Here is a 20,228-nt window from a genome sequence, read left to right on the forward strand (position 1 = left end):
CGGAAGTCCAAACATCAGGCCCTTCATGCATAGGGCTACATAAATATAAGTTAACATTAACTCTTAACCCATTAAGTAATCTACAAGTCTATGATTATATTGAACACAATTTAGCCCTATTGCCACTAGGATTTCAAATGACAGCCGGTATTTCACATATGACATCACTATCCGTCGCACAGCGGTGCTGGTGGCCTTTGTTTCCTTGTTGCGCGGGCGGTGTTGAGATGCTATTGTTTTTTATAAGCGCAAAAAGTGGAATTGAAATTGGTTAGGTTATCCGTGGACGACGTAAGGCGTTAAAACTGTATCTATGCTTTTGTTACATTGTTATGACCGAGATAACCTCGAGAGGATGATGTTCTTTCCTTCTTCCTCAACGTCGGACCACCTCCTCATGTCGTCACATCTCAAAGCTACAAAAGCTATATGGAGGAATTAGACGAGGCTAAAATCGGACAGGAACAACAGGCGGTGTCAGGGAGGTTGTAAACCGGCGAAATACAACCAAAATGAAGGCCTTACATTCAGTTTATCGCACGGTGAACAGCTTATGCAGCCGGCGAGGCGAGAGAGTGGCCGCGCTGGCCCGATGCGGTTTGTGTGGCACTGCAACGTCAAACAGCAAGGTAAGCTAAGCCCTTGTTTATGTACATTCCAATGGCAGTGCTGTTGGTGTGCATCTATGCTATGAGATCACTGAAATGTTAGCAGCTATTGGTTTGTCTTACTTATGTATGTCTTATCAAGGGGCCGTGCTATTTTTTTTACCAGCTGAGCTGAGTGTGAAATTCTTGTCCTGGTCTAATTCGAGACTGGGTTGTTGAAGACCTACCGGCATATTCAGCACTTCTAAAACTCGCCTTGGAGCTAACCGTTCTTGTCTTTCAATGTATCCACATACCTTAACTAAAATAAAGTTAAAATATCTGATTTGGGGTAGCGGCATGTGTTTTGTCGCAAAAGCCATTAACTGACACTACTATCTGTATCAACTACCATCTGCATTTAATTGCCAGGTTTTTTACACGTCTTCCAGTAATGGAGGCGTTCTGAGGCAAACGTAGCCCTGAAAATGGGATTGTTTATCAGATTGCAATACGATGGAAAAATCCCACTTTCATGTTTAAAACGTCGCAGAGTGGCCCTCTGAGTGTTTATTCAAAAGCAGGGGCTGTAATATTAACATTTCCCAGCTATGTTCCCCGCGGGATTAGGGGGTCAGATAAACTGAGTGAGGGTCTTCTTAGGCACAATAAAGCCTCGTAAGTACACGCATCATTGCACATGCAGACCATTCTTTACATTCGTCCACAGTTTTGCTTAATTGCTGTTTAGTTGGAGCATGGAATCCTATGCATCATGTTGGTTAGCCATATACCATGAAAATGTGTTAATTGACGCATATATTGCTCCTAACAAGACAGAAGGGTAGGCCTAATTCACAGGTTGTAGCATAGGTCAGATGCAAAAATCCCTTCTTCTCTTTGTGAATAGCCTGTATGACATTATTGGAACATAACTGCTGGTGAATTGCCTAATCAGTGTATGGTTTGGAATGCATTGGAAACAGCACAATTTGGAACACTGCAACCAAACCTGAAATGGGTCCTTCTCTTGTTTCCATGACATGTTTGTGTTGTTTCTAGCCACACAAGACCGGGCCTGACTTTTGGGCCTGGGTTTGACCTTGTCCCTGAAATTGGACCTTTTTGGCCAGTGAGGCATACCTCAGACTCGTGTCAATGCCTCTTACCCATTTGATGTGATTGCAGGACTCCTCTTGAGCCACTGACTGCACTGTGCACTCTTTGGTTTGGCCTTGGAATGGGAGGTAGACTTAGTTAGTGTATGTTTAGAGTTAGTGTATGTTTTTAAAAGCAAAAATTAAGGGGGGAAACCGACAGTGCCATAATGGACTCAACGCGTGCTCTGTGTCATTTTCAACGGAAAAGGCCAGGTGGAAGGGAAGGCCCTCTGTCCATTTATAGTCCTCAGAGTCGAATCCCCAGCACGGAGGAGGGTTCCAGTTATACTGGCAGGACACAGCCTGTCCAATGGTTCCATACAACTAAACAAGTGTTCCCAGAGGGAGGGAATTCACAGATGTTGACTCTTGGCGGGCTCTGGTCGCGGCGGACATCATAATCCTCCAGTGCGTGCGAGGAGAAGTGTGCGCCTACGACCTATGCTTGCAAAACGAGGGCTCCGTGTCCGAGAGCTCTGACGGGATGGGCGGGGAGGGCAGCCGCAGTTCAGCAGAATACTCTTCTCTCTGCCACTTGTGTAATCAGATTCCTCGGACAGAGCTCCTCGGCTGTCTTTACTATCCTTCTGTTTGGTGGCGGATTTGGAGAATCTGCTGTGTCATTTTGATGTCTTAAAGGCCATGATTTCAAGCTGTGAGCACTAATAGAGGTTATGTAAATGATTTCAGAGGAGCTGTGAATGACCAGTAGGCCTAAATCGTACTGGTCTTTATTTAGTAGTACAATATAGACTGTGTTATTGATTCTGCAAGGATTTAAGTCATGTTGTTGGTACAGGGATTAATGCACAATAAGACATCCTGATGACTTAATGTTCTGCATCATATTGATACTGTGTGTGTGTGTATGTGTGTGTGTGCACCTAAACGAATCCGAAACAGTTCCAGCCGGACTTTGGCCTGCTGTTTGACATTGATGGAGTGCTCGTCCGGGGGAAGACCCCCATCCCTGCAGCGAAGAGGGCCTTTCAGAGACTGGTGGACTCCAGTGGCCAGTTTGTTGTCCCCGTCGTGTTTGTCACCAATGCTGGGAACTGCCTTCGCCAGAAGAAGGCCGACCAGTTGTCCCATATTTTGGGAGTGCCTGTAAGCTACTTTTAGTTTCCTTGCATGTCTTATACAGTGTTTCACTTCTCTGTTCTTAGTGCTCTGTCTGCGTTTAAGCAAAACAGGCTCTGCTTTGTCAGCGACGTATGAAGATGCCCTTATTTGAACTTGTGTAATATTATAATCTTGTCTGTTGACATGATAATGTTGCCATGCATATAAGCGGTGTTCCGTGAAGTATGTTGTATGTTATTGAATTCTCTGACAGTGCAGTACATCATCTCAATATTTGGCGTTATTATGGACTTGTTTGCACATCTTTGTTACCTCCCTACAGATCTCCCAAGACCAAGTCATGATGTCCCATAGTCCTCTGAGAATGTTCAGGAAGTACCATGACAAATGCGTCCTCGTCTCTGGACAAGGCCCCGTCCTGGACATCGCCAAGCAGTATCCTTATCTGTTGTGAAAGAAAACGTACTAACCGCGTATCACATTTCAGACCAACAGAAAATAGTGCTTCCAAAAGGCCTCTTGTCTGAAATTTAAGAGCTGCTATTCGACCCGGAAAGCAAGCAATCATAAAAAACAGCTCTCCGGGATGAAAAGGCTGTGAATATAAAAAAAAATCACAGGTGTTACTGAAGGGCCATGTCACAGTATTCAATTCCAACAGACCATTGGAGCAACTATTTCCATCAGAAAGCAATGTCCCTCCCCCTGCCGTGTTAGAGAAGGGAGAGAGAAGTGAGCCTTGGTTATGTGGCATGTGTGCGTGCTTTGTGACCTGTGCTGCCTGTGTTAAAGAGGGTACTCTGTCACCTGCAGCACAAACACACACAGACACACACACACACACACACACACAAGGCCACATGACGCTGCATCTGTTTCGCATGCAAGAGGGGGGATGCGATGGTTTGTTTTGTAAACGCCATTTGTCTGTGCTGCATAGATTAAAGTCAACCGCTGAGGTGGTCTGTGATTATGAGGAGGAGCAGTCATCCAGGCCTCAGCCTAATAAACAGTTATGCAATGCAGACCGACCCAAATCTGGGTTAGTCTTTGAGTAATGCTGTCGTCATCAAGACTGATTGTGAGACCCATGATTGCTTTTCTTTGAATAGTGGTTAGTCGGGGGGTAAGCCCAGATAATATCCACGTCAGAGGAATGTAAACACCATTAAGGGGGTCACATAAAAGAGAATGATAATGAATTTGGTTTTGTTTTGTGTTTAAACACAACTTGAAATACTTAAAATATTGTTCCACAGCAGTAGCAGCTTAACTTATTGGGACTCTGGCTAGCAACAGTTTCTGTGTGAGAAAAAAAAACAGTTGTCATCAGTTGAAGGAAAAGCTAATTAAAGGTGATAGTCTGTGTGTAATGGCTCACATAGTAAATGTCTTTAAACAGCCCAGTGCACATTATAGTATGTCATTATGTGATCTTGGTTATGCAAACTAAAGTATTTTGCATCAGTATTATTATCTAGTTTTTGGTGATATACTGTAGTTTTTGGTTATATGAATTACCCTGTCTCTCAAAATAACTTTCTGCTGTGAGAATACATTTAAAACCATTCAAACATTTTACCATTAAAAATTGCAAATTATTTCACTCACCATTACAGTTTCATCCACAAAGAAGTAACTGCTGTGGGTCATATCAAGTGTAAACTCCAAACAGTGCTCAACAGCAGAGATTGTGACTTTCACTTATCCTCTAAACATGTGAATGAGTAAGTGCCATCTTAGTGCTTCAGCCTCAGTGTTGAGTATGGATCCTTATATCGGAACTTGTAGCTTGGGCTTCATGAATGTGATCAGCATAGACATGCTGCGTGAAACCTTTCCCCTGCTGGACATGGTGGATCACAACAGACGCCCCCGGCTACCGGTCAGTTCAATAACCCCTGTCTTCTCAATCTAGAGATGTCTGACCACACTATACACTGTCCTTATTGCAGTGCACTTATTTAAATAATATGTAGTTATCATGTAACTATAACTCATTATATGTTAGTAATCCTAATTGTATCCATCTCCTCTTAATAACCTGATTCTTATTTTTATACCAAATTCTAAATCTGTGTAAATAGCTGTTAAAAATACATAAGTATTACTGTGGTTTTGTTATCTTAATGGGTCTTTGTACTTAAAGGAACCATATGTAAGATTGTGGCCAAAATTGGTACTGCAATCACTTTCAAATTACTGTAGAGCGGTGTATCCCCTCTCCCTCGAGGTTGCCAACCCAGATGCCAAAACACTACTGACTTCGTCATTAGTAAATAGGTGGAGGGTGGCGCATCAGGCCAAAACACAACATGACATGACGAAACACAACATCAACATCAGTTGAGGGCTGCAACTTCACTTTTTAAATGGGTCATTCCGTGTCAAATCACCCAGTGGCTGGCAGGTCACCCTCTCCCAAAAAATCTGAAAAAAATCACAGGTGTTTGTAGACCAAACCTATGCATAAATCTTAAATAGTATATCTGTATCACTAATGGTTCCAAAACTACAGCCCTTTGAAGTTTCAAGTCATTTTAAGCATCGTGGTGAACAATCCTTTTTGTTCAACTTCCAACATTATTGGCTCTTTTGGTATTTCACACACATTAGTGAAACTATGTGAATAGAAGTACATTTTCCTGTTGAATTAAACAATCCAATCAAATCAGGTGTATCTTGTGTAATGTCCCCTCTGCAAAGCTCTGAAAATGGCTATAAATTCATTATGTGAAAAAACATCACCACCTTTGAGGGCTTGTCATTCAAAAAGTATGTGACACAAATTCATCAGATTTTTTTCCCACTCATGTATGGATTATAAGGTCATGTCCATGCATTAACTTTGGTTGTTAACATTATCATATTGTCAGAGCATTTTTATTAAATTGGGCTTGATTTTCAAAAAGCCTGTTTTCATCTTCTCATTTCACCACGTGGACAGTTAACAGGATTTTTTTTAATTTTACCATATATCATTCTGTATGTGAGGATCATCTGCCCAAAATGTCGGCATGTTGCTGAGTTTCTTCATTGAGATAAGATTTTTAAAAAATATTGTCTATAAATCCACTGAATTTGTACTGGATCTGCAGTACCACTTTGCACCACATGTGGTGCTCTTTTAATACAATGGAAGTCAATGGAAGAGTAAGAGAGTCACTTGTTTGCTGCACATATCCAATCTAAACACACAGTTTATGGTTCATATGTTTCAAGTAAAAAGGGGTTTCTAAAATTCAGTGCATTGTCAGATGCAGAAAAATCAATACTAAAGATTTATCATCTTTTTACAAATGCCTCTTGGATCCACGAGTCCTCAAACCTTGTTATGAATACTTGTGATGGAAACACACATGGTCATCTTCATCAAGTGAAATACCTTGATGAACTGAATTTTAGAAACCCATTGTTTGATTGTTTGTTAAAGCACTGATCTCCATCTTGATGCTCTTTGTCTATGTATCACAGAGGACTGCATCCCAAGCATATGACGATGAATATAGACTTTGCCTAACCAGCTGGCTAAAAATTATTAAAGTGCTCACATAGGCACTGATAGGTTGAAGCTGGTGTAGAAAACTCATTACAAAGATGGTAATTATGCTAAATCCTCTTGCTGCATGTATGATGACCAGTCAGTCTTATGTGTGTATAATTTACTTGATCAGTTTATTTTCTCTAAATAAGATTTATGTATGAGTAGTATGTTGTTCATGTTGCAATAATTATTTGGACCAATTCAACTATGAACTGTGTGTTTAGATTGGATATGTGCAGCAAACAAGTGACTCTCTTACTCTTCCATTGACTTCCATTGTATTAAAAGAGCACCACATGTGGTGCAAAGTGGTACTGCAGATCCAGTACAAATTCTGTGGATTTATAGACAATATTTAAACAAAATCTTATCTCAATGAAGAAACTCAGCAACAAGCCCAAATTTTGGGCAGATGATCCTCACATACAGAATGATATATGGTAAAATTAAAAAAAATCCTGTTAACTGTCCACGTGGTGAAATGAGAAGATGAAAACAGGCTTTTTGAAAATCAAGCCCAATTTTAAAAAAATGCTCTGAAAATATGAAAATGATAACAACCAAAGTTAATGCATGGACAGAACCTTATAATTCATATATGTGTAGGAAAAAAATCTGATGAATTTGTGTCACATACTTTTTGAATGAGAAGCCCTCAAAGGTGATGATGTCTTTTCACATTATGAATTTATAGCCATTTTCAGAGCTTTGCAGAGGGGAAAGTATACAAGATACGTCTGATCCGATTGGATTTTTTAATTCAACAGGAAAATTTACTTCTAATCACATAGTTTCAATAATGTGTGTGAAATACCAAAAGAGCCAATAATGCTGGAAGTTGAACAAAAAGGATTGTTCACCACAATGCTTAAAATGACTTGAAGTTTCAAAGGGCTGTAGTTTTGCAACAATTAGTTATACAGATATACTATTTAAGATCTATGCATGGATTTGGTCTACAAACACCTGTGATTTTTTTCAGATTTTTTCGGAGAGGGTCACCTGCCAAATTGCGCTGAAATTGGGTGATTTCACACGGAATGACCCAAATGACAATATCCTGGCTGGACTACTGTTGTCAGTGATATAAGTATTTGAAATGAACATGATTTCTTAATGTCTAGTGACATATCAGGGCCATTTTATGATTAATTGAAATACATTTCTTACATACGGTTCCTTTAACTCCCTAGTGCCTCAGTGTTTATTTTATGTGACTTCCTGTATTGGTGAATATAAGCTTTGAGCTTGTCGACTATTTAGCCCAAGTCATGATTATTAAGTGGGAGCAGTCAAACCAGGGCAAGCCAAGAAAAACAAAGCATGATTTCCTCATTTTTGAGGAAAGACATTTAAGACTTAAGCCTGTTGTAACTGGAGCTGAGAGTGCTATAGAAGATGTTCCCGTGTCTTACAAACAGGCTGAACTAGGTTAAGGTGACTTTGCACCTTGACTAAGCACTTTGTTGGATAGAATGCACAGTTGTTCTGAACACACTCTGTTCTGACCTGTAAGTTAGGAAACCAAAGTTGTTTTTGTTTCCATCACCTTGCTATGTCCCGCTCACCCCGCACACCCCACACACACTAGCTACAATGCAGGTCATTCAGGCCTCAGCCTAATAAACAGTTATGCAATGCAGACCAACCCAAATCTGGGTTAGTCTTTGAGTAATGCTGTCGTCATCAAGACTGACTGTGAGACCCATGATTGTTTTTCTTTGAATAATGGTTAGTCGGGGGGTAAGCCCAGATAATGTCCACGTCATGTTTCCATCACCTGGCTATGTCCCGCTCACCCCGCACACCCCACACACACTAGCTACAATGCATGTCATCCAGGCCTCAGCCTAATAAACAGTAGCTACAATGCTGACTGACCACTTAGTCGCCTTGGGCTGCATTTATTGGAATATCTGATGATCATTGATTGCACTGTACTTCTTAGCCACAAGTAGGCAAGCCAAACAGCCAATCAGTGCAAAACTTTTACAACGGCTTTGTAAATAGGCCGATGCAGGTCTATCGGTGGTAGTACTTCGCACATTGCACCGATTGGAACCACAGACGCTTATCATCCAGCCGGCCGACATATCCGACGACTGACCGTGGCCTTGGTGAGAGAACTTGACAGGGGTGGCAGATAAGGGCAGCCGTGGCCCACTGGTTAGCACTCTGGACTTGTAACCGGAGGGTTGCCGGTTCGAGCCCCGACCAGTGGGCCACGGCTGAAGTGCCCTTGAGCAAGGCACTTAACCCCTCACTGCTCCCCGAGCGCCGCCGTTGTAGCAGGCAGCTCACTGCGCCGGGATTAGTGTGTGCTTCACCTCACTGTGTGTGTTCACTGTGTGCTGTTTGTGTTTCACTAATTCACCGATTGGGTTAAATGCAGAGACCAAATTTCCCTCACGGGATCAAAAAAGTATATATACTTATACTTATAAACCAAGCGTCTCCAAGATGCTTAAAATATATCCCTTCACTTTAGTGAGTCCCTCCCCCACATGATTGATCGGCAGGCCAGTGTTCATGTTGTTTGGGATTAAGGACACTATTATTGCCCCCACCCCACAATTATCTCCTCCTCCAGAGCTTCCCAAAGCAGTGTTTAGTAACATAGTATTTCAGGAATAAGAAGGTCTTTTGATTTGTCACACACTACATTGAAATAACCTGTCATTCGGATGATCTAAATGTACTCACAGAGATTATATTTTATAACACTGTTTATGTTTTACGTTGCTGTTTGTGTTTTTCCTCTGCAGTCCTCTCCCATTGTGAACCTCCCCAAAATTGAAGGTGAATTTTCTCTCTAGTCATTATCCCACCTGTTGCTTTATAAACACATGGTAATGGGGTGAGATGTGGTTCCCTAGTGTACAGTATTTACTTTACCATGCATTGACCACTGCTGTATGTAAACACGTTACTGATTTAACAAGCATGCTTGTTAATTATTATCGAGTTTATCGATCCAGGCTTGCATTTACTTACAGGGTCGAATGTTTGACCTAGCTCCATGGTAACAGGCTATTTTACTGCAGTCACTCGCCATGCTAATGGTAAAGCCATTGGCCATTAGCCATTAAATGTGTAACCTCTCACGGCTCAGTAATAGAGCTATTTTAAGCCATTGAAATATTATTACATAATCACATGAAATGGAATAGTATACTGAAAGACATTCAATGAAGGGAATGAACACAGTCCTCTCTAAAGCAACAGGAAGGGATTTTGGTCAAACACTACCATGTTAGCTAGTGAAAAGGCATGCAAAACTTTACAAAAGATGTACAAACACCAACAATAGCACAGTTTGCCTTGCTGGCATGCTCACTCATGTCTTTAGCAATGTAGTGGATGATGTGCTGTGGGAGCTTCTTTATTACATTTTTGTGGGGTGATCGTACCCAGAGCTGCATGCTGCATAGTCTAAGCAGCTAGTTGCAACGGCAGGTGCAACACCCATGACCACATACCATTAAAATGAATGTGGCAATTACCCAAATACAAGCTTCTTCTGCCAAATTGTAACATACTGTAAAGATTTTTCTTTTTGTGAAATCCTCTCAGACAAGAGCTTTCACAGAGTTAAGATAGATAAGCTGTTTGTTTTCTTGGAAAGAAAGTTGGACTACATCACTGAATGATGAATCAAGTATTGCTTGCCCTCAGGCCAAGGTGGACAATTCTGTCAAGTTGTTTTCCATTTAGTCATTGACGTGCCAGTTTCGATTGCACAAACAGGGAGACTGCCAGTGCAATTAAGACATGTGGATTTGCAGGTGTTGACTGAACTGGATTTGGCCTATATTGTTTATATCCTGTAGCTGTTATCCTGTTTGGCGAGCCCATCCGATGGGAGACGAACCTGCAGCTAATAGTGGACGTGCTCCTGACCAATGGGAGCCTGGGCAACCCCTATGTGAACTCCTCGCCCAATCACCTCCCTCTGCTGGCCTGCAACATGGACCTCATGTGGATGGCCGAGGCGCCGTCTCCACGGTATTAACTCAGCACGGGGCATACAAGGCCACAGGATAGCCGAGCACTGGGAACTGTACATAACCTGTAAACAAACTGCTGGAATCCACCACTGCAATTATTTCTGGAGAGATGAGATCTCGGTGACGGATGGATTTGGTGACTTGAAATGTTAGGCAGTATGATATCTGAAGTGTAAAATTTGTTGACGTTTTTAGCTTTGATGCCATATTTGATTGCACCGCACCGCACACATGTCAAGACAAGCTGAACCTAGAATGGCCCCCAGACTATTGCCTGAGTTTCCACATGTAGTTAAAACGAGCCCCTTCGTCTGTTGTCCAGGTTTGGTCACGGCACCTTTCTGGTGTGTTTGGAGAACATCTACAAGAAGGTTACAGGAAAGGACCTAAAGTACGAGGCCCTGATGGGGAAGCCCAGTGAGCTGACCTACCACTTTGCCGAGTACCTGATCCGGGAGCAGGCGGCAGAGCAAGGCTGGAGGACGCCTGTCAGATCGCTCTACGCCATCGGGTAAGCTCTTGGCATGATGGGCAAATACAGGTAGTAAGTGTGGTAGTGTGGTAGCACAGAGAGACTAAAAAAGTCCTTTGTCCCTCGTGCCATTAGGCTGTACAACTCCACCTGTGGGGAAAGGGGGAGAGAAGTGAGGAGCAAAGGCCTGAACATTCACACAGTGCAAGGACTGGACAGATTGACTAATTAGTACTATAGGATAGCCTTGTAGTATTTATTGATTGACCTTGTGATGGCCCTCTCTCATAGTGCATCTTTGAAGTAATACTATTGTTATACTAGTAATAATATTTATGCATAAACAACACTATCCTACTGTATACTTATCAATAACTATCTATCTTTATATATATATATATATATATTTTTTTTTTTTTTTTTTTTTTTTTTTTAACACATTTTTATTTTATTTTTTGATGTGCTTTCCTACTGTTATTTGTACCATTGTGGTGCTGAGCGACTGGAAGTTTGACTATTTGGACTTTTTGGAGATTACTAAAGTATCTATCTATCTATCTGTCTATCTATCCATCTCTGTGGAGGATTTTGCTGGAAAAGTGCTGGCAATTATCCAGTCAACATTTATGAACAGAAAATATTTTGACTTGTTATGTGAAACAAATTTCATAGAATGTTCGTAAATAATTTGAATTATTACAAAGCTGTAGTCTGTAGTCAAACCTGGCAAACATTGTACGTTTTCCCTTTACGCTATGCCTATAACCTACCACATAGTAAGCATGAATAAAGACATCTGTGTACTGTCCAAAAATGGTTATATTGGAGGTGGCACAAATACCTCCTGCTCTTCTGAAAATAATGAGCCCCCCCTTAGAGATTGTTCTTCCTCTTTCCGGAACTTTAATTAGTGTGGATATCGCTGAATTTGCTTCGTGCCCAAATTAACTGTTCCTGTTTCTTTTCTCTTCCTCCGCTGTGCCATCAGGGACAACCTCATGACCGACATCTACGGTGCTAACCTCTACAACCGCTACCTCGAGGAACGGGCCAGTTGCAAGAGCGCCAAAACCATGGCCAAGGCAGTGGCGGGCGCGGGCCCCTCTTCCACAACCACCACCACTGCCACCAGAGCCACCTCACAGGAAGTGGACTGTGGCTGGGAGAGTGAGCTGGCGTCACCCTCGGCCACCTCATGCAAGTCCATCCTGGTGTGCACGGGCGTCTACAATCCGCACACGGAGGTGCCACCCGACGCTGGCCAGTCCATCAAAGAGACTGTGTTCCACGGCCACCGCGACTTCCGTTTTGACCCAGCGCTCGTGGAGCCGGGACACATCGTTCAGGACGTTGAGGCAGCCGTTGAGCTCATCTTCCAGCAGGAGAAGCTTGGAACCCCCATCTAGAGTTTAGTCTACATAGGATGATATTTAAGAAAGATAGAGAATGAAAATACGAAAGACTGGACTGGGCATTTGGTAGGAAATAGACATCATTCTAGTCAGATAAGTTTGCTGATCAACCATTTCATTAGATCAGTTTTTATTCATCATATACTCAGCATCAGGGTCATGCTGTCCTGGTTAACCCTGAAAAGGTACATTTATAGTGAGTTGGAACCTTCCAGAAAGTTCCCTGTGCAGGCTGTCGCCCTCACCCCAGTTGCACACTTTTACTGATAGCCTTCAGAAGGTCTGATCTGATGGTGTTGTTGATGTTAGCGGCTCAGGCTGGGTGCATCTGGGCCCAATCCACTGAGCTGCTATGAGAGGAAAGAAATGGACACATGGAATGATGATGTCACCACTTTCAGCCCCCCAGTAACCTCTCTAGAACACGCAGATTGCTAACATCTGCATCGTCAGTCTCTGTTGTTGTTGTTGTTGTTTCTTTTCTTTTTTTTTTTGCATGTTTTTCTTCAAGGTGAGGCGCTGTGTAGGAAAACAGACTTGACAAATACCCTGCGATAGAACCACATGGACACAGCTAGTGCTCTATTTCTGTTCCAACTGCCATGGAGACTGGTTAACTGCCATGGAGACTGCTTTAAAGGCTTCACAATCATACTTAGGTCGTAAGAATGGCATCAGACACGCCAGTGGGTGCATTTACAGGTGTCTTTCAGGTGGTGACCGCAACTTTGCTAATATTATCACATACCCGTAGGTCAGTACAACATAGACATCAGTGTTTTTTTTTTTGGCAGGTGTACTCACGAAGAGTCTTAGTCTTATTTAAACATTTTAACTGTAATTTAAGTTAACAAATGATGTTGTTCTTGTCTAAATAAGTGTAAAATAATGGTTAAATGTTACATGTTCAGGTGTTGAGAGTCCGTGAGTAATTGGGAATAGCTTTGACTGCACTGACCAAGAAACTATGAGATGCACACATTTTTTAAAGATATGGTTTTAGCTTTGTGTACTGTTTTTATTGCCCGTAATCTGTCCATAATGAGTTATTCTTGCTTTACCTTTTGGTCATGAACTTTGATCTTATATTTCCACCCATCATGTGTGCATATGGAAATTATATGTGAATCAATGAATCCGTCTCTTAAAAAGAGACATGAAGCTGTGTACAAAGCTCGGCATCTGAAGCTCCGCTTAAGCCATGCGTTACTGGTGGAGACCAGGATCTCTTTCAGATAAACAGACAAACATTCTGCACAGAGTCAATGGCTTAAAAGCGGTTTCAGCCACCTTCCCTCACTTTTCCACTGCTCACATTAAAACAGCAGGAAAATGTTTTTCTTTATTTGAAATAGGCATCCCATTATGCAAAGGGGCTATGGGTCAACCTTGGCTTTATGCATATTTTTCTTTTGGGTATATGAAAATAGGATATTGGGCCTGGGAGAGACTAGTCATTCTTGTTTGTTGTGCAATATGGTGTTGTTTCGATGTAGTAAAAAACATCAATCAAGACTAGCCCACAGGCACCCAAACAACAGTTTAAGTACAACCAGCTGGATGGTAAACATTTGGGGTAAGGAACACAAATAAGCATGCTAAGGTGTCAGGGAACTGCTATGTGTGTGTTTGTGGGGGAGGGTGGAAAAACTACTGTGGCTTCAGCATCTGCAATCATGCACAGTTTGTGTTACTTGTGCCATTGTCTCCTATCCTAAATTGCACAAAATACATTAAGGTTTAAGGTCAACAGTATTAATGCCCAAATAATCGAAGGGCACAGAGGGATGAACTGTTAATGGTCTCACTTTCTTTTTGCAGTGCCTTACCTATGGGATAAGCAGGTAAAATATTTACTTCAGACATGTTTTTCTAGGGAAACATGTAACATTATTATATATTGCATACAAGTTTAGATATTTTAGTTCCCCACAATAACATATTTATAAAGAAAAACATTTGTAAAATTACAAATATTTTTTTCTTTAAAGATATTTACCTTCTTTTCGAATATATAAGGTAAAGAAAAGAAAGTGCTACCATTGAAACAAAGATGCATGTAGAAGGTATTTATTTTTATTAACAACTTTAGATTTATTCTTAAAAAAAATAAACATTTCCAGATGTTAATAAAAGAGTTTATCACTCAGATGTGCGTAGTTGTTATCTGTGTTATTGGTTAGTGTGTCCACCATTTCATTTCCTCACATAAAATGACAAACATATCTGATTATGACGCAATGTATTGTATTATTCATCAGTTATTAGTCCAGTAAAGTTCCAGGATTCAGGAATTCTCAAGCATTCCACAGCATGCCGAGTGTGGTCTCATTTGTCATTGGTAGAACAGTATCCTAGGACACACCAAGTGGGACACACCAACATGGCAATTATTTATATTATGTTTTATTCAATATGAACAGATCATTCGGAGCATCAAATTACTCAAAACATAAAAGGATTACAAACAGAATTCAAAACAATAACTTGTGTCATAGTATTATCAGATAATGCATAGTAACATGTCTTATGGCTATTGCTATCAGTAATTGTTTTCTATTGATATAAAAATTATTTTAAGGCACTCAAAACCTCTAGAACCAACCTTCATATACATTTAACCAAGGTCACATCCTTGTACATAGCATCCAAGAGACAGATCTGTCCTGGGTAACAAGAAGGCATTTTCAATCAGACACCTTTCTTTTCCAATTTAATAAAAGTGAATACAAATCTTTGAAGGTCAATATAAAAATCCATAATTCACAAAGGCCTTCTCACTTGGAATCACTGGAAACATTCAGAAGGTGTACTGAGTCCTGAATTACAGTACCTGAATATGTGCTTTTCAAATATCAATTTGCTAGAATAGTCAATTAAAATCCTGGCTCTGGTACCATAATTAACTAAATGTAATGATGCCATGTACCTAAATAAGGTTGGTTTTCACTAACGAGTGATGAATGTACTGTGTGTGGTAATATTTTCAAGGCTGGATATGGATCACTGCAGTTCAAGTTAACACTGGAAAAAAAGTGCTTCAACAATGCCTCCCGACAGAAACGACACCAACAATGCTTCCCGACAGAAACGACACCAACAATGCCTCCCGACAGAAACGACACCAAGTATGATTGAAGAGAACCACAGCAGAATGGCTGGTCTGCAGACTTATCAGATGAGTATAAGGGAAGTTTATGCTGATGTATCCCTCACATAGCCTACCTTCTTAAAATCCTCTAAATAACTAAGATGACAAAATTCAATAGGCTATTTTACAATGCATAACGTTGCAATCTCAATTCATGAAGTTGTTTTGTACTTTCATAAAAAAAAAAAAAACTACACACACTCACAGTATGCAGTCAAATATCATTGCCTTGGAAATGTGAAACAATATCTAGCATTTCGACATACATGAACTGAAACATTGGACTGTCCGTGGAAATAAAATGGACATCTGGTCACTACTCAAACCATGTTACAGCTTATTAGGAGAAAATGAGGACTAGTCCAGTGGCTCTGATACACATAATATATCCTTGTCTGTGCACAGACAAACTTCATTACACTTTCAGCTTTCAGAATACACATGCTCAGTGGCTTTGAATACATCCATACCACTCAAATCACATGATCGCCTCCTCTCAACAAATTATAGCCAACTACACATCTAAGTAATATATCATTCCACCATGTCTCTCTCTCTCCCTCTCTGTATATACAGTGTGTGTGTGTGTGTGTGTGTGTGTGTGTGTGTGTGTGTGTGTGTGTGTGTGTGTGTGTGTGTGTGTGTGTGTAGTAAGAAGTGGCAGTTGACATTTACATGCCAGTTATAAATATATATATAAAAAAAAACTATTTGAAAGGCTTTTTCCTTCACACACTCCAAAAACACAGCCCAGTAAGGGAGCTTCACAGCATTGGTTCAGAAAGCAACACCACAGTAGTGTTGTCTGTGTGGATGTCTGGTCTCCAGCTGATCCAAACACACGGCCCTCTCTCCCTCTATACTCAGGGGGGGAGGGAGGGGGGGAGAGATACACAAATACCAAAGTGCAGAGGGCTCTCTGCTCTCCTCCAGCCAAGCGACATGTGGGGCCTTTATGACATCACATCCTGGCCACAGCAGCAGAAGCCAAAAGGCCACCAATCAGAAGGCCAAAGAATCAACTCAACTCAACTGCCCCCACCCCTCCCCCAGGATTACCCTCAGAATGAGGCTCACCATCGCCAGACTTTTTTGTGGCACTGATCATAAACAATAAACAATAATGTTATATTCTTTCCTGTTTCTGTTGTTCATTCTGTGAGATGTAAAAAATCCAGTTGGTCAATATTTCCATTATTGGTCACGCCATACCAGAATACCTACTCCCCCCCCCCCTCCCCCCACACACACAAAAACCTAAATGATATGCGGTAAAATAACAAATGAGAGAGCAATGAAGAGAAACGCTGCCCAGTTTTGTTGGAGTGTGTCAGTAATATAGTGTGTGTAAGGGTTTACCTGCGTCAGTATTTATGAGAGACTTTAAACAACCAGAATTGTTGTCAATAGCTCTGTAAATGTGCACTCAGTCTGGGATGACTACTATCTTCTATTAGTACTCCTTGCTGTGGCAATTTTGTTTTTATGGAAACAAAATGAATGCAAGAAAACTAGTTGAAAATGTAACATTTGAAGATGTTTCATTACTTTAGGCAGCAGCAATCGCTACACTTCAGCAACTCTGACTGCCAGTACTGTGAGGGCCACATTCAATAAATGAGACATGTGAATGCATTAGCCAGACTAGTCCATTACCGGACATGTGATTCAAACTTGCTTAAGAACATTCTGAAAGACCTTTTCGTTACATGCCAAACCGTCTGCACACACAGGTCAGGGTTTGTAAGCTGAAGATCCACTACTTTCTTTCTCCTGAGCTTTTCCTGGTGAAAGAATTCCCTCTGAGGGCCGACTGTGATCAATCTGCCTCTACAGTAAAAAGTATTTATTGCTAAATTAAAAAATAAAACTACTGGTCCCTGGGAGAATAGAAAAATAAATGTCCCTTTACAGGAACTCGAATGGTGTGCCTTAAAAGACTGGCAAAAGAAAACGTTCCAGTCGGATAATGAAAAAGATCAACCCGGTGTCTGTCTTCAGGCATCAACAGCTGCAGCCCCAGCCTTCTGCAGTCACATCCTTGCTGTTGAGCTTGAAGCTGTCAGTCACGTTCTCATTGAACATGGGACCCCCGTGTCTGAGAATTAGTTCGGCGGCCATTTTGTTGAAGGCCTCTTCCACATTAGTAGAATCCTTGGCTGAGGTCTCAATGGCGCTGATAAAGTCCAACTGGTGAGCCATGGACTGGGCCTCCTCGAATGGGACTTCACGCACATCGCTCAAATCAGATTTGTTACCTACACCATGCAGGACAGAGTTAATGGCATGCTTTATAAACATTGACATAGTTTTGGATATGACCAAGATAATGAATGCATGTCCTAAAGTTTCAAAAGATACCAGTCTAAATCCTTAGAGCTTAGTGTCACTTTTCTGGACAGGCTAATTAAGACCTCCTTCAGAGTGTGTTCTTTCCAATGAACACTTCCATTTGCCTTAAGTGGCAGTGTTTCTCACACAATATTCTCACACAAATCTCTTCTGGAATTATTTGACAGAAATACTAGTGAAACTGAGGACTTTCAACATAGTGTGAAATGAATAGTAATTACACACTGTGTGGCACAAGTCTCAGAGTTAGATAATTAGGGCAGCACAGACAATCTATGAAGACCAAATTAAGGCACACACCGACTTTTTGGAAATGCTGGGTTGTCGCCTCCACAGTTCATATTTAGCCTACTTTAACCCTGCCCAGGGACACTCACCGACTAGCAGTGGGACGATATTGGAGCCGCCATATTTCTTCACGTCCTCCATCCACTTGGGGACGGACAGGAAGGAGGGCCTCTTGGTGATGTCGTAGGTGATGATGGCGCCGTTGGTGCTGCGGTAGTAGCTTTGCGTTATGGTGCGGAATCGCTCCTGCCCTGCTGTGTCCCAGATCTGCAACTGTTGCCACAATGTTGCCTCAACATTACTTTAGGCAGGGCACACTCACACTTATGGTTTTATATCATAAGGTATGTAGAGTTCAATTATGAGCAAAAGGTTATACATAATGTGTTAAGCAATGGCATTGAACGTATGTGCGTGTGTGTATGTGTGTGTGTACAATTTGTAGTGTTAAAGTATGAGAATAGTCTCATATTCATATTCACCATATCAACTCATATTCATATACACCATATCAACACCACATATGGAGAACCTACGTACCAAACTTATTCACACTGATTGAAATCTACCCTGTCCACAATATATGGTAAAGCAAGGGCATGCTGGCAGCAGAGGTACCCAGCCTGTTAACCAAGGCTAGGCCCGGTTGAGAAAAAAAAGTGCTGACATTAGCTGACTCAGCTACAGGGCTCAACGTGAACACTCGACACAATTCAACCAAGAGTGGTACCCTGCTTATGAGAACCAAAACACCAAAAACACACAGGTGCATTCAAACAAACAGACATGGCTCCAAAATGGGGTCAGATGTTTGGTAAAGTGGCATAGCTGTGGCATAAACATGTAACAATGAGTTGACATATTTGGCCAACCTATGTCACGTTAACAACTCAGTACAATTATTAGATTGTTGGAACACAGGGGAAAAACATATTTTCTAAAGTACAGTAAAAAAAAAAAAAAAAAAACATGACACGTCAAGTGACAAAGTCTGCATCTCAAGGGTCAGACAAATAGGTTATAGGCCTATAATCGAATGACAGCTGAACATTACATTTTGATATGTTTAATACGGTCACAAATAATGAGAGGGAATAGTGTTGTCTATTTCAAGTCATACGATAAGTTTCACAGTCCAATGTCAGTGTTCTGTCTTTACTTTGGACGAATAATAATAATACTTAAAAAAAAGTTGCAGAACCCTGTAAAGTTATGTAGCTCTGTGGATTTACAAATCTAACGCCCTGACATAATAACTGCATAATTTATAATTGCTGTGTAGATACAAGCTTTAGATTTAGGCTGGGTATTTACATCGCATGTCCACATTCAATGTAGCCTACTGCAGTCTGCCCCATCTAGAGCTTCCTATGTGGCTAATCTTCACATTTCAATCTGGACACAAAGTTCGAGCGTAACACGCTAATAATAAAGATTCTAAGAAACAAAGACACATTGTTTCCAGTCGTCTCAATCATTTCTCGATCTTGCTTAGCCTACAGGTAGCATTGCATTCATTCGACAACATTTTGAGCTATCAGGGGGAAGAAATTATTACTGAGATCCACAAACCTTGACTCTTTTTCCTTGAATATCCACAGTCTTCATGGTAAAGTCCACTCCAATAGTGTTGCCCTGTCTTTCGATGAAGATCCCAGTTTTGAATCGTTGCACTACACAAGTTTTGCCAACGCCAACGTCTCCGACTAAAACAATTTTGAAGACGAAGTCATAGCTGTCATCAGAATCAAGCAATGACATGTTTGCAAAAGCTTGTAAATTTCTGACGAGATGTATGTCCGACGGCTATTGCATGTGTGCCGTCAGTGGTCGTTAGCTCTGTGTTTATAGTTCTAAAAGCAAAACTGACGTGGATCTAAATCAGCACCTGCGGAATTGCCAACGCGGAAGGGACGAATGACAGCACAGTTTGTTAGGTATCCCAGCGCCGTGCCTGTCTGTCCCTTTTCAAAATTTGAGGCTAAGATTTTTTTCTACTCATTTATCAGTGATTTTGTTTTGTCACGGCACGAGTTCCAATCAATTAAATCTATGTTTCAAGTAAGCTCTCATAGGCCTACCTTTATGACCGTTGCATCTCGTTATGTATATTGGCCTACGCGTCCTGATAAGAAAAATGTAGCCTACTGCACTAGAAATATTCGTGTTGCA

The 20,228-nt window shown here is 41.2% G+C and overlaps 2 protein-coding genes across 3 annotated transcripts; one reads left to right on the forward strand and one right to left on the reverse strand.

The window, feature by feature from the left end:
• Positions 1–183: 183 nt before the first annotated feature.
• Positions 184–13,267, forward strand: LOC143104538 (haloacid dehalogenase-like hydrolase domain-containing 5). Its single transcript, XM_076268635.1, has 8 exons — positions 184–629; positions 2,651–2,854; positions 3,153–3,265; positions 4,622–4,715; positions 9,140–9,173; positions 10,205–10,379; positions 10,704–10,892; positions 11,842–13,267. Exons 1-8 carry the CDS (start codon positions 513–515, stop codon positions 12,257–12,259), a joined length of 1,344 nt encoding a protein of 447 aa, XP_076124750.1. The 5' UTR covers positions 184–512; the 3' UTR covers positions 12,260–13,267.
• Positions 13,268–14,406: 1,139 nt separating this feature from the next.
• On the reverse strand, positions 14,407–20,225 carry rab43 (RAB43, member RAS oncogene family). Of its 2 annotated transcripts, XR_012983088.1 has the most exons (4): positions 19,629–20,225; positions 18,146–18,329; positions 15,372–17,674; positions 14,407–15,315 (listed from the first exon to the last, which is right to left on the reverse strand). XR_012983088.1 is itself a non-coding variant. In XM_076268637.1 (3 exons), the coding sequence occupies exons 1-3, from the start codon at positions 19,815–19,817 to the stop codon at positions 17,421–17,423; spliced, it is 627 nt and encodes a 208-aa protein (XP_076124752.1). In that variant the 5' UTR covers positions 19,818–20,225; the 3' UTR covers positions 14,407–17,420. The 2 variants fall into 2 exon arrangements, 1 of the variants encoding a protein (XP_076124752.1); XM_076268637.1 differs by having other exon boundaries at positions 14,407–17,674.
• Between the last annotated feature and the right edge of the window lie 3 nt (positions 20,226–20,228).

The sequence above is a fragment of the Alosa pseudoharengus genome, unplaced genomic scaffold (assembly GCF_046254945.1).
Source record: "Alosa pseudoharengus isolate Yale_2024_CS ecotype anadromous, Long Island Sound unplaced genomic scaffold, YU_APseudo_1.1 YU_APseudo_1.1_scf_5, whole genome shotgun sequence".
Taxonomy (NCBI): Eukaryota; Metazoa; Chordata; class Actinopteri; order Clupeiformes; family Clupeidae; genus Alosa; species Alosa pseudoharengus.